General features: G+C 42.5%; 1 protein-coding gene across 2 annotated transcripts; it reads left to right on the top strand.

The window, feature by feature from the left end:
* Positions 1-640: 640 nt before the first annotated feature.
* LOC109964663 (YTH domain-containing family protein 1) lies at positions 641-9,171 on the top strand. Of its 2 annotated transcripts, XM_020608138.1 has the most exons (7): positions 641-1,124; positions 1,957-1,981; positions 2,140-2,205; positions 4,794-4,873; positions 5,198-6,841; positions 7,648-7,692; positions 7,886-9,171. In XM_020608138.1, the coding sequence occupies exons 1-7, from the start codon at positions 1,098-1,100 to the stop codon at positions 7,910-7,912; spliced, it is 1,914 nt and encodes a 637-aa protein (XP_020463794.1). In that variant the 5' UTR covers positions 641-1,097; the 3' UTR covers positions 7,913-9,171. The 2 variants fall into 2 exon arrangements, with proteins under 2 accessions (XP_020463794.1, XP_020463795.1); XM_020608139.1 differs by lacking the exon at positions 2,140-2,205.
* The last annotated feature ends 5,999 nt before the right edge of the window (positions 9,172-15,170 follow it).

Here is a 15,170-nt window from a genome sequence, read left to right as displayed (position 1 = left end):
TACAGCGCTGGGCTCTGAGAGATGATAAGTCTCCAAGAGCCTCGATTATCACAAAATGTTTACATTTATCTTCTCGGGCTGGGACTGCCCTGTACATGGGTGGTACGTTACACATCAATATTCTAGAATGTTCATATAGGCAGTATGTGTGTGTGTTGTTATCTTCTATTTTCAGGCGTTTCTTTCTAACTGAAGATGGACATGCAGTTAGCTGTGTCACTTACTTCCCTAATTCTGTGGTAAAAAACCCTTACACATACTTCAGACATGGGTGAAAGGTTCAAGCTGTCAGACTTCCACGTCTGTAAAATAGCATAAATTAACAGTTTCTTATCTTTGGTTGCCAGGACACTTATCTATGCAATCTACTCTTGCACAATTATCCAAGAAAATAAGAAACACTACAAGTTGAACTGCAGCTGCTGCAGCTGAAAATTATAACTATTATGCATGTATAAGAGCCAGGTTAATACTGATACGTGGTGCTGTTAATAAAACACAAACAGTCATACTAAACTTTATCATTATAAAGCAAAATAATACTAACAGTAAATAAAACAACTGCAACTCCTGAAATCCAATTCTAACAGTCACTTAAATCAAGGGAAATGACGCTCCAAACTTTTTGCCACCCCGCGGGGAATGACGAGAATTGCAGCGGCGGCTCAAAGCCCGGATGGAGCAGCCATTGGGGAAGTGTGCAGGGCTTTAACATAACTGAGGAGGGCTCTCTCTCTCCCTCCCTCCCTGGAATAAAAAAAAAAGACACAAGTAAAGGCGATCGAGGATAGAAATATTTAAGATCCGAAGGGTCAATTTGTCGACACATTACATCAACTTGAAAACCTGTGCCACGACTTGACTGCTTTCGGATACAATATCCGAGGCGACAGACTTGAACTGTGGAAGTTTGGATACGTGCATACAGCGGAAAACATACAGCTGAGCCTGCGCTGCAACTGCTAGCCACACGCTAAGCGGCACTACCAGCCACATAGCTAACTAACTGAGCTGTGGACTTGCTTGAAAATCACGGGGCTTGAAATCCAGTCACAAACTCAGGCGCAGTGAGAATTCAGGGACGTGCTTAATGAATTATGTCTGCCACAAGCATTGACCCTCAGGTAGGAAGGACGATGTACCTCGCCTGTAGAGACCTTGTGAGCTACACGTTAGCTACCTGCTAACGATAACGATTTATTGGGATATGGCTATTCCTCGGAAGCGCTAGCTAGCCGCAAGCGCTGACCGGTGCATGTAGCTAACAAATTAGCTACATCCGTGAAACGGTTAAATGTTTTATTTGACACTTCTAAACGATGACACTTGCATATTAGTATGCAGATCGCTGTCAAATGCACATTTAACTGAAAACATGCCTGTATCGCAAATGTAGCATTAAAAACTCACTACCTATGGCTGAGAATACATGAACCCTAAAGCTAACGCTAAAAGAGTTACTTAGAGGCTCAAGCTAGCTAACTTATTCAGTGAATCATAACTTTTAATGGAAAGGGTCACAAATAGCTACCCGCAAGATGTCTGGGATGCCCCAGATGTTTGCAGCCTGTAATGGCAAACTAAGTTACAAGCTACATTCACGCTATTGACGTTTGGAAAGCCATTTAAAGGGGGCTACGTTAGTTAGCAAAGTTGTGTGAATTACTACTAACGTGAAACAAGTGGAACTCCAAATTGTGTAATACACAGCAAAATGTGAGAGACGTGTAACGCTATAGCCAACTGTGTGTATGTACGGCTTTCACTGTAGAGTAACTTTACGTAAATCCTTTGCATTGCCTCTCTTCAGGAAGTAGTCTTACGTTCAGCTTCTTAGAGCTTAATAGATAACACCTGAGGTGTATTCAGTCCCGATCAGTGTGTGAAATCTCAAACCAACCAATAGTAACTGTCTCCCCTTTTCTTTTCTCTTTTCACGATCTAACCTGGATGCAGAGATCAAAAGGACAAGCATCTAAAGGTGAGTTGCTGCAACAGAGAGGACTGGATCAGTCATTTGTTTGGACATCTAGACTGCGCCAGTTTTTTCCAACTAAATCAACATTACATGCATCACCCTTCCATGCACTGACGTATTTTGCTATCAGATGACACCATATTTTGTGTATTGTTGTACAGTAAGATGGCCCTCCACAAAATGTGAACAAAGCCTACAAATTGAATATTGTACTGTGGCTTTGGGAGGTAAGTTATACATTACTTTGACATAAAACTAGCCATGCTTAGAAAAATATATCTTGTCCTTAATTATTTTGACTGATTGGATGATGATTATGTCCATCAAATTTCAATATGAATATTGAGTATAAACAATACAGAGCTGGGCCAGAAGTGGTAAATTGTGTGTAGTTGCACATATTGTGAGATATATTGGAGTAGAATTTCCACAAGTTCATCAAAAGGGAAACAAATGAATTTCAGAGACACAGTGTGGCTTGTGGTGGAACATAGGTTATTTTTTGTTAATCAGTAGTAGTAGTAAGAAGAAGTTCATGATGCTTATGCAAAGATTTCCCTGTGCAAAACTGGTGTAGTCTCTATGGCATTTGTATAGTAATACTCCATATAAATCAGAATGTGTATGGCACACTCTACTCTGTAGCCTTAAATATGTCTTTAAAATATGTGTAATTGCTATTTCATAGAGAATGGAAGCAAACCATGTATGCCACATAGGCTACTTTGCTACTGCCCTTCTGCTTTCTAAGGATGTGCCAGTCATATTCTGTAATTTGGATAAATACGCTGGTTCTGTGTCAAACCACACACTGTATGTTGGTTTGTGTACATTAGGCAGTTTCCTCCTGCTCCTAGGTTCGTCCCTGTGAGCGGGGGATCCAGGTTCTCCTGTCCAAGTTAGTGGCAAGCAGCTTCTCTAAAGACGGTGTCCTTTGGTCATAATTGTCTTTTTGATGCTTTGGTCAACACAATGCATCTTGAACCCATTGTAGCTGCCATAGGGCTCCAGCTTATGTTTATTTTCATTGTTGATTAATCTGCAAATGATTTTTTTGATTGATCCATTTGTGTTTGGTCTGTAAAGTGTCAGAAATGGTTTAAAAAAAAAAGCCCATTACAGTATACAGGACATTATGGTGTCATCTTTGAAAGTCTTTAGCCATTTTCACACATGAACTCTGGAGTGTGTCTGTGGAATAGGGCCTGGACTATTGGTGTGTGCAAGGGCAAGATTTGCCCTTGCTATTGGTGTGTGCAAGGGCAAGATTTGTAACACACAACAGGAGACAGTCCGTGTCAGACATGTTCTCACCTACTGGAAATACTCCATTTGGTTTATCCGAGGGGGGATTCCTGTGTAGAGCATGCAGGAGGCGGGACATGACATGGTCACGTAGCCAGTTTGTAATTTGGTCATAAACAACTTAGTCTCTTGCCTTGTCTGACGATTCTGGCGCTGGCTCTTAATGACAGAAGTTCCTGAATCTCATTGTGTCTGCAGCAGGATATTTTTGTTGGTGTTGTCATTGGTGACAGTTTTCTTCATCATCAGATGTTTGTTTTCTTCTGGTTTGACAATGGTCACATGATAGAACATCATTAGCACACCCACTAGCTCTGTGTGAATACTCTGGAGTATACAATACTGTTTTCTCACATGGGATCACTCCAGCTTACTCAGACCTTACACAGCTCCCCTGGGTAATGTCTAGATAATTTCAGAGTTCTAGTCTCATGTCTGAAAAGGGCTTTTTTTCTATCAACAGTCCAGAAAATTTTAGGTGCAGGAATATTAGTAAATATAGCAAGAACAAGCAGTTGACCCAGGTAGGCTAGTGGTTAAGGCGCAGCGCTCTCGCCGCGGCGCCCCGGGTTCAAATCAGGGTTGTGTCAGGAAGGGCATCTGGCGTAAAACATGTGCCAAATGTCAACACGCGAGTCGTCAGTGTGACGATTCGCTGTGGCGACCCCTAAACGGGAAAAGCAGAAAGTGACTTTACTTTAGCAAGAACAAGCAGTTTTTTATTATTTTAGCTTTAGAAATAAGTAATCGATTATTTGAATAGTTGCCAAATACATTTTTAGCCACCATTAATGACTTCAGGTATGGAGAAAGATTTGGTGAGGACCATAAATCTTTATCCCCAGGTGGAATTTCTGGGGGTTGTTCCAGTCTCTCCTCTCTCAGCACCTCCACCAACCAGTTGTACAGAATGACTTACTGGAAGTTTGTTGTTGTCGGTTCATCTGCACTGTCCCTATATTGGTGACTGTGTTGTTATGGCATTATAATTAAAACAGTTTTTAATGATGTTCTAGTTATCTTTGGTTTTCTGCAGTTTTTGGATGAGTTGGAGTGGCAAGCAGGTCTTCACTCACTCTGCACCAGCAGGTCTGGCTGGCAGCAGGCCACATGCTGATTCACCTCGAGGATATGACTGTGTTTAGGGCCGCAGGGCAGTCTGACATGGCTCACTGAGTTTTGATTGTTTTAGATTGTTTTTTTTTGTTTTTGTTTTTTTTGGGAAGACCTCATGCAATAGTCAGATTTGACTAGTAGAATTGTGATTTGATGGATCAGCATTCTTTAATATGCTACTATTGCAACCATAAACCAGTTGAATTAGTCACAGCATGAATTTGTCAGTAAAATATTTCAGTTGTACTACATAATCATAGGTTTATCCTTAGATGTATTGTGCTCTGTATTCAAAACTCAGTACAACTTGATAACAAAAGCTACTGTTGCTCTCTCTTAGAAACAGAACACTGTCAAAAAGAGAGTTCATTAATGTCATTTTATTTTGTTGTAGTGCAAAATGGTTCACTGCATCAGAAGGAGACTGTCCATGACAATGACTTTGAGCCTTACCTCACTGGTCAGTCTACTCAGGTAAAGCTTAATCTCCATTTTTTTTAATTGTTAAGAAAATTGTAGGTAATTGACAAATGTCAATACATTATGGATGATATGGTCATTTCAGCAGAATTCTATTAAGGGCATTAAGGAAAAGTAAATTATTGCCCAGTTTCACAGTAGATACAAATGAAGTTAATCACACATGATAAGTGTCATTCAAAAATTACTTTAAAAATGTATGTCATGTAAAGTAGAATTAGTAGGGATATTTTTGTAATTGATAGAGTAATTTTATTGTTGAACTACAAGTCACTTGCTAGTGGCTAATTGTAGCTCTGCTAACTTTCATTCATTCAGAACAACAGCTACCAGTCCATCACCGACCCCTACCTGTCCAGCTACTATGCCCCTTCCATTGGATTTCCGTACCCCCTTAGTGAGGCTCCCTGGTCTACAGGTGGGGATCCTCCTATTCCATACCTCACCCCATATGGACCCTTGAGTAATGGAGACCATCACTTCATGCCGGACACCGTGTTTGGCCAGCCAGGGGGTCTGGGAAGCAGCATCTACCCCCACAGGTTTAACTTTTTCCCTGAAAACCCTGCCTTCTCTGCTTGGGGCACAAGTGGCTCGCAGGGGCAGCAGACTCAGAGTTCAGCCTATGGTGGCAGCTACAGCTACCCTCCTAGCTCCCTAGGGGGCACCCTGGTGGCTGATGGTCAAACGGGCTTTCACAATGACACCCTGAACAAAGCCCCTGGTATGAACAGCTTGGAGCAGGGTATGGTTGGCTTGAAGATCGGAGGGGATGTCACTGGCCAGGGGTCAGGAGTCAAGGCTGTGGGATCTGTGATTGGTGTGGGTGTCCTGGGGCGCGCGCCACGAGAAATGGGAGCCACTCCTATTGGCATGCCCCCACCCAAACCCACCTCCTGGGCAGCCATTGCCAGCAAGCCCACCAAACCACAGCTGCTGAAAACTAAGGTGAAGCCAGGAATGCTCAATCCAGGGGGAGCTCTGCCTCCGCCACCCATTAAACACAACATGAACATTGGGACCTGGGACAAGGGCCCAGTGACTAAAGTAGCCTCAGCTCCACTGCAGCAACAGCAGCATCCTCTTGGCCTGCCTCATGCCATGCCGCCTCAAGCCCCCATGCAGCCCCCCCCTCCCCAGTCTTTGGTGCAGCCCCAGATGCAACCTATGGCCTTACAGCCCCAGCCACCCCATCACCAGCACCATCAACCACCACCTCCTCCCTATCAAAACCATACCCAGCCCCCACAACCCCAGACCCGTTGGGTTGCCCCACGTAACCGTAACCAAGGCTATGGGCAGGGAGGTCCAGGCCAAGATGGTAGTGGCGTAGTGGGTATGGTTGGTAGTGGAAACAGTGGCCCCCAGACTTCTGCTAATCAGGGACCTGGTGGAGAGTCCCACCCAGTGCTGGAGAAGCTGCGTGCCTCCCACAGCTACAATCCCAAGGATTTTGAATGGAACCTGAAGAATGGTCGAGTTTTTATCATCAAGAGCTACTCTGAGGATGATATCCATCGCTCCATCAAGTACTCCATCTGGTGCAGCACGGAGCATGGCAACAAGCGGCTGGACTCCGCATTCCGGGCCATGAATGGTAAAGGTCCTGTGTACCTGCTGTTCAGTGTCAATGGTAGTGGTCATTTCTGCGGTGTGGCAGAGATGCGTTCACCAGTGGACTATGGCACCAGTGCTGGAGTATGGGCACAGGACAAATGGAAGGGCAAGTTTGACGTGGACTGGCTGTTTGTTAAGGACGTGCCTAATAGCCAGCTACGCCATATCCGCCTTGAGAACAACGACAACAAGCCAGTGACCAACTCCCGTGACACCCAGGAGGTTCCTCTGGAGAAGGCCAAACAGGTGCTCAAGATCATCGCCACATACAAGCACACCACCTCCATCTTTGATGACTTCTCCCATTACGAGAAGAGGCAGGAAGAAGAGGAGGAGGTGCGCAAGGTGAGTATAGTCATGGCACTGTGTTAACCGTAAGCCAGGCAGACACTGTGTAATTTTTTTTGTTTGTGTACAATGTGTTAACTTGCACTATACATTTTAATTATCCTTCCCACATGACCTGAATCCGTGACTTTTCTGCCTACACTGTACAGATGTGTTCATTAACAATTCCACTTGGGTATTTGTTCAAACAAGATGAGCGCCGCCTCAAAGCTGGTGTCAACTAAGAAAAAAAAAATCAGCATTTCGTTTAGCAATTTTACTTTGTACAGCTGAAGTAGAGTCTTAATCTCCTGCCAGTATTTTCCCCATTGCCTTCAGTCATTATATTGTTCTGATGATACATAATGGTGTGTTTTTGCCAGAGCTTGATCAGCCTTGTCTCAGGTGATTCTGTCCACAAAATGAGATATTTTGCCTGTGCCATGTTGTTATGTTGTTGCCTTTGTGTGTGTAATTGAACCATGGACCTGCTCACACTGCAACAAAGCTGCCCAAAATTCCTGACATGCCAGAAATGCATCTGATCATAGAGGAGCAGATTGTTGAATGTTTGGGTGATAAATTGGGCGCTTGGGACTGCTCACACCGCATATAAGATATCAGGCCAAGTCCATGCTGTTTTTCTTGTCTTTAAATACAGCATAGCTGTGCTTGGTACCTTTTACTAGAAAACAGGGGATCTATGCTCACCTTACCTATGTAGATGTTACTTTTATTGATCACTTGACAGATTTTGATTTGTGTCTGATTTGTAAGAGAGTAATTGTTTGTGTTTGTTTCCTCTTACTTGCTCCTTTTGACAGACTTTTGAACCTGCTCAGATGCAGAACTGCTCTCGGTTGGATCAGGTAAGAACTGTCCTGTTTTCATTGTCAGCCTGAGGAGTATTTAGGGTTCTTTTTGACTGTCACTGATGATTGAAATTGTCTATATTGTGCACACAGTGAAGGTGAGTTTTTAGATAATCTATTATTTGGTCACCGCAGTACAGCAATTTACTGTGCTGTTCTGTAATTTATATTTTGTTTTTTCCCCAAACAGGAGCGCCAGAACAGGAATAAACAGTAGAAGACATTTATCCTTGGCTTGATCAACAGTTACACTAGGACTTTTGATTTAAGAGACAGAAGATATGAAAATGCAACCAAGCCCTTCATTTCCCCCCTATTTAATCCTGGTGAATCTCTGCCATTGCTGAGACTTGTGCTTCTTTTGGTCCCATGTACCACCCACTTCTTGTGCAGGGATACCAGTTGTTTTAATGTGTTACCTAGCCACCACCACACTTTTTAGTTGTTTTTGTTTTTTTTAAATATATATACATTTCTTTTTTCTTCCCGTTCCATGTCGTACTCTTCTCTCACCAGACTGGTTTTCTCTCCCCTGCTCCCACCCTCCTCTCTTTCCAACTGAATCAGGGTTTGACTGCACCACGGAGAAAAAAATCTGCCACTTTATATTTCAGTACAATCAGGAACGGTTGTGTCCTGCCCCTGTTTGTCCATTTGGGGGCAACATTGCCATGCTTCAGAGTTTTAACTGTACCAACAGGGTTGGAGGATCCCAAAGGCAATGTTGGACTTGGAACTGTGCGATAATAAACTTCAATGGTTTATCTATTTTTCATTCAGATCAACAAAATCTCTATTTTTTGGCTGACTACTGACAATTTTCATTTCAGAATCCTGTATTCTGGAGCCTTAATGTTTTTTTTTTTAAATTATTGGTGACTTTTCAAAAGAACTGCTCAAACAGTGACACTGCTGGAGAAATCAGGGATAGTGTGAAGTCACACAGGACTCGAGACATTTCGGAGGAGGAATTGCAAAGGCCTCTGGAAATAAAATAATGGATGTGTCCTCCACAACCAGAACTCTCACCATTTAAATCAAAAATTGTACTATTGACATCCATCACACCCCTCTGCTTTGCTTTCTTTTAATGTTTGTCTTGAAGGGGTATTTTGTATGTCTCATCAAGAGATTCTGCTTGTGTGCACAACCCAGTCTGAGAGAACTGTCGCATCCACCATTTTAAATTTTTAACATCAGAACTATGTAATTCTGCAACATTGGATTGATTGTTGCTTTTGCATTCTCGTTCCACAAAATGGAGGGAGGTTTCACTGATTTGTCCATTCACCATAATTTTGTCTTAATCCTCTGTTTTTGTTTTTCCTTGAATTTGGTTTTGCTCAGTCTATCATGTTGGTCGTAATGCTAAGCTTTAACGTAGGAGCCTATATATTCATGGAGAAAGCCTAAAATGTATAACCTAAACATTAATGTAACTGGTTTACTATTGACTAAGAAAAATTAAGAATGAAATGTGGTTTCTGTGTGTTTTTTGGTTGTTGTTCCAAAAAATACTAGACTAACAATACGGTAAAGTACTTTCATGTTATGTTAATGGGGGAAAAATCGGATAAAGTCGGTAATGGAGGTTAATGCCATGCATGGCAAGCTGCTATGTTAAAACTGTTATTCATCATACAGCTTGTCTATGAAGTGTAAGTGGTGATGTTTAGTCCTTTAAAGAACACTGTCCCCCAGTTCTTATTTCAGAGCATTGAAAGCCAGAATGCAGTTTATTTGTTAATGTTTGTTTGAGATTGGCAGCATCTGTCCTCTTGATTAGTTTGACATTGCCACTTCAGTATTTTGCAGATTGCAAAGGCCACCATGCTACAGAGAGGAATGCTGCTAACAGACTTGGCTGCCTCTGATGTTTAGGGATCTTTTCTCTTTTTGGCATCCTTTATGTTAATTCTAATTTAGCTTCTTGCTAACTAAATCATTCAGATCCTAATTCACTGTTTTCTGTGTGAAGTATTTGAATTGGAAACCAATAATAATGAAAGCTGCACCTGTTTAGGTAACACGGCCTCTTCTTCAGATTGTTAGACCATATATAAACCTTGATAAACCTTGACTCTGTCAGAACTTTATCAAGTTGCGATGGTGAGATGGTGAGAAGTCACTCGAGTGTCAATATGAAACTTATGTTTCACAGCCGTATTTCCAGATACGAGAAACTGCACTGTATTTTTATCAAACCAGTGTATCCCCCCCCCGAACTGTAATCTAGAGAACTGACCTTTGTCAGGATCTTTTCCTCTCCATCTCTTCTCCTTTTAACCTGCACTAATCAACATCTAGGTTGATCCAAGCAATACTGTGATCTCCCTTCACATTTGCCTTGACAAACACTGCGCTCTCCAACCAGCATAGGCTTGGTGAGGGGGGAGACACTAAAGGATGCCACCGATGTCACAGTACAGCTGTCTTTGCCACATGAGGTGGTTGCAGTTATAATACAGGGCTTACATGCACATTAGGTTTCACTATCAGAAGATACATGCTGCAATAGAATGGTGTCAGGTTAGTCATGGAAGTATATGTATTAACACTACAAAGGAATTAATGACATGAAATATTAAACGTTGATTACTTTATAGACCAGATTTGTAGTGGGCATAATAATGTGTTCAAAATATCTACCTTGGTTTTTCTTTATAGAAGAAATCAAGCCTTAATAAAATGTCCATTCAGAAATTACTGTGTTGATCTCGTGAATTCTCTAGGAGGCAAATAGCCACCTTATACAAAGAGAACAAGCTCTGTAGTGCAGCCCCGGTGCTTAAATGTCACTCAAAGGGTTTCTTATCTGGAATTGTTTCTTCCTGTTGCTATTTTGATCATGCTCCTACAGTTGACTGTACCTTACCTGTAAATACAGTTGTCAAAGCGGGCCTCTGTGTCACCAGGCCGAAGCGGTCTACAACAGAATGAACACACATGGGAGTGCTGTTCCCCGAGATAAATGATGATGGTATCCAAAATGTATAAAGTAGAAGAAATTGGACCTTTTAGTGGCTAATTTAACCTTGACAATTTCAAATCAGAAACCTTTGGTGTAAATCCATGTACCCTGCATGTTTATCAAAAAGGTTTTTTGATAGTCCAGTTCTTTAGATTAGTTGTGCATGTCCTCTTGTAGGAACTGAACATGTTAAATTGCATAAAAATATGTTTGTTCCACAGTCATCAAAAAATCTTTTTGTTCTTTCTTGGCAGGAGCTCTCCATGGTGCTGATTTCATGATTTGGGGGAAGTGCTGTTGGAATGTTCCAGTCACAAAATGAAGTAAAGGACATTATCTGCAACTAAAACACTTTAGTGGTCTTATAAAAAAAATGGAGATGGAGATTTTCTTGCAGTTTAGATATATATGATTGTCAAATGTTAATAGCATTTTATGCTGCACAAGCAGTTTTACGCTCACAGAAGAATTCATCTTCAAATCCGCTGTTCTTTTCTATATATATATATATACGTCTCTCACAAGATTGTTAAAATTTCATGAGAGGACGTTTTCAAGTCTCCATTTCAAAAAATAGTTTAGGTCAGATGTAGTTTTGTAAATGCTGCTAAAATGGCAAGCCCACCATGTACAATCGCTTATAAAATAATCACAAGAACAAGCAGAAGACTCAGTGCAGCTCAGGCTTTATTTGTTGTTACTTCACAAAGCATCCATCCAAACGAGACATAAGCAAATAATACCACATTCAGGTCCTCTGCTCCATGGACTCGATGTATCGGCCTGACGCTCGGCGTATCTGCATGTAGCATTAATAAGATCCTAGTGAAGTTTTGGCCTAATATGCAAATTATTGATTGAATAGAAACATGTTTAGGTTTTTTTTCCTCTATATTTAAATATATTGCATCAAAGTACAATGTCTTCTATATAAATACAGTAATGCAAGAACCTGAATTATTCTCAGTTTACCAATACTGAATCTGTGATAGACATAATGCAAAAGAAAGAAAATACAGCTTTGACCAATTTCTCCTCTTTGTGGTCAATTTGATCCTATGTGGTTCATGAATTGATTCATACTAAAGGTAATGTCCCTTCAAAAATATGTGTTGGAGACCTTGAATGTGTTGTTAAAACTGTATTTATCTGAGCTCAAATTAGCTGTCCTGTAAGAATTTGTTATGGGCCTGTTCAGTGGGGTTCAAAAGACTATAAATGTCAAGTTCTGCTTCAGTAGAAACTATAAACAGTACAAAGATGATCTTAGTCTTGTCTCTACGAAGCGACAGTTTCAACGATGCGTTGTCATGTGGACGCCAGTAGGTGGCGTTGACTCGCTTATCAGACTCAGCATCGGCTTTAATCGCCAGGTATGTTGAGCATACAAGGAGTCTGTCTCCGGCACAGAGGCTATCGGTGTGTTTTAGGCAACAGACAATATAACAGTGCAATCAAAAGTGGGGGAAGCGTGGGAGAAGGAGCAGAGGCGGTATTCAAAAACATTGTATACATATGTACACATTTGGAGCTATATTATTTATGTTGACTCAGTCCGACTGAACTCACTGACATTAAGCCACCGACTGTTAGTGGCTGTCAGGGTTCCTCGGCCTGAGGTTGGAGGTTCACACTGTGGAGATGACTTGGTCTGGAGGTCTTGGCCTATTTTAGCATATGAAATAATTTATCATACATCAGTGTCAACTGAAGCTCAGACTGTAGCTAACGGAGCCTTGGTGTTGGCCTTTAACAGACCATGAAAGACATAATGCACAGTTTCCTAAAGGTAAGGATTTAACATTAATGCGCCGAAGGTGGTCGATGTTTCCGTTATCAGACGCACACCCTTTGGCTCTGCAGGATTTATAGGCGGTGCGTGTAAATATTGGTTATTTTTATGTTTATGTCAGCTCTCCCAGTTTTAAAATGACTGACCTTATGCATGACGGTAAACTGTTTTTACTCCGAAGATATGAAAATGGCGCACTTGCAAATGGAGCAAGCCTTTAGCCAGGACCTAAGGAGAAGGTTATAGGAAAGAATAACCTGGCATGAATGTAAACGACACCCGAGGATATTTCTGTAAAACCCCTGAGGTAGGCCGTTGACCTCGGTTGGTGAAAGTCCAGTTGTTTTCGTGGTCTTGCGTCGTTTTCTAGGTTACGTTTGGCATTTTACTTTTTTAACGTAGGTAACAGACATTTTAAACCATTTTTCTACTAAATATGTGGCGTTGAGTTTAACGGGAAGTAACCTAATTTCATAATAAAAATGAGTAGGCATTGCGCCCATACAGCCAAAGCAACACACACACACACATACAAACAGCGTTCACATGCTTGACCGTGCGCACGCGCACACTGACGCACAGTTGAGTGACAGTACAGCAGTCAGCCTTACCCTGCTGCTATGGTTGGCAGCCAGGCCCTGCTTGTGTAACGTTAAGGGTCAAAGTAAACTGAAGCCTGCGGCCTGATACTAACAAAGCAACAAGGAAGAGACAAAATGTGAAGCACGATGCTGTGTAGATTCCTCTCTTGGCATTCACCGCGTGCCTTAATTGTATGGACATTAAATCAAGGTCCGCTGTGAACACGCAGAGTGATAACCCTTGAAGACGTCTCCTTCTCACCCTGCTGATGGAGGCAGAATTAAACCAAGCCAGCAGCTTCTAACCCTGTCTGACTTCTACGCGCTCAACCCGCCAGCATGTGCCGCCAAGGAGGATGCAGGACTGACTGCATGACTGCGATTTAGGTACAGCTCCCGTTTCCGCGCGCGCGCGCTCGGGTATGCATACACGCACATACACATATATACAAATCTAAAGAGGATTTTGCAGTACAGTCACGCGACCACACGCACACACTCTTGTAGACACATCAGCCGATTTATAGCCTACACCAGCAATAATGCGCGCGGCCACATTCCTCCTCTGGACTGCGCCTCTTTGGTCTCCACGCAAAGAAATATTGATATCACTGCGTCACAGCTCAGCATTAAACCCCAACGACCCATGATCAAAGGATGCGAAGCAAAGCTTGCACCTGAAAAACCTTGTTATTAGCATAGCATTTGCAAACACTTCGACCCTCACATTCTGTGGTTGTGCGCCTTTACGCATCTCTTGGCAGGTTACCTCGCAGAGATTGACAGTTGAAGCTGCACAGGCTCTCGCTTTGTCCCTCCACAAAACCACTCAATTTACAACATTAGCCTGACCCAAACATAAAGACAAGCGTGAAAAAGAGAAGAAAGTAAAGATGGCAGCACATCACAAGGATATTTGTTTGAAGCCATACATCCCACTGCGAAGAGTACTGTATGTTCCATTTAACTTGGCTTGAATGCAGTTCCCCGACTTGTCCACGATCAACGCCCTCGGGTATAACGCACGATGCCTCCTCTCTTCTCTCATGTAGTTGACAAACTACAGAAGTCTAGTTTTACATTAGGCTACTGTATATTTGAAAAAAGGCAAGTCGCTCTTCTGTGCACCATATACTGTAGCACTCTAGCATATCGCTAAAGCTGCTGTTGTCGGGAGCTTGGTTTTCTCGTGTTTGAGGTGGGAGAATGGCTTCAGAAAGGTCCTCTTGCTCCACCAAGAGTCACTCGGTTCCTTTCGGTTCATGTCTTTTTAATCTGACCCATTTCAGGCACAATCCAGCCCTGGTCGCATGTCCCCCTCTCTCACTCTCCTCTCTCCCTTTCGGGCTGTGTGATCCACTGTCTCCCGGATTAGAGCGCCCCTCTCTTCCCATCCTAGACAATTGCGAGTCTCTGCTGATTGGGCTTCAGCGCAAGAGGATTACATGGGCGCACAATGACGTCATGGGCCAGGGCCCAAGCTCCCCCTCTTTCTCACCTCCCCCCATTAAAACCAAATCCTCATCAGCCCCAAATGTCCTTGAAACCACCGGTATGACTTTCTGCAGCGCGACATGTATGCATTCATCCCGGCCAGCTACCGTTTAGGAGAGTAGATAATAGTTGTAGCAAATGGTTTGCATTTACTAACACATGTAAAGCAGCTTGCATGTAGTAGAAGCCAAAATAACACGACAGTTACACTGTCACTTGTGTACACTATCTTGAGCATTTTACCGAGGCAGGTGCATGACCAGCGGCTAATCGCTGCTTGTTGCGGGCTTGTGCTAAATAAAAAGATGGATATGCTCCACTATGACCTGAATTTTGTGGCCATTGTGAGGCAAACCTAATCAAATTTTACGCACACACAAAAATCGAGGATCAGCCTGTTGACCTCCACAGTTAAATTAGGCCGAGTTGTATGACAAGCAGAAGGTGAATGAATTCTACTTTGTAAAGTTAACGTCGGTTTTCTGATTAACTTGTTGTAGCTGACTGTATTAACTCTTCATCACATCCCTTGTGCGGACAGTCCCATATGAACGTGGCATTCACTTCTTTTTGGTACTGAAGGTTTTATGCAACCTCCACTCAGAAGTATGTGTCCTAGCCCAAATCTGCAAAAGAG

Source organism: Monopterus albus, unplaced genomic scaffold (assembly GCF_001952655.1).
Source record: "Monopterus albus unplaced genomic scaffold, M_albus_1.0 scaffold91.1, whole genome shotgun sequence".
In the NCBI taxonomy this organism is placed as follows: domain Eukaryota; kingdom Metazoa; phylum Chordata; class Actinopteri; order Synbranchiformes; family Synbranchidae; genus Monopterus; species Monopterus albus.
Note: the sequence above shows the minus strand (reverse complement) of the source record. Positions and strands in the feature narration are given on the sequence as shown.

Coding starts and splice junctions, on each gene's coding strand:
- LOC109964663 (XM_020608138.1), top strand. CDS start 1,098: ATGTCTGCCACAAGCATTGACCCTCAG. Junction 2,206..4,793: donor TTGTACTGTGGCTTTGGGAG/GTAAGTTATACA, acceptor ATTTTGTTGTAG/TGCAAAATGGTTCACTGCAT. Junction 4,874..5,197: donor TCACTGGTCAGTCTACTCAG/GTAAAGCTTAAT, acceptor TCATTCATTCAG/AACAACAGCTACCAGTCCAT.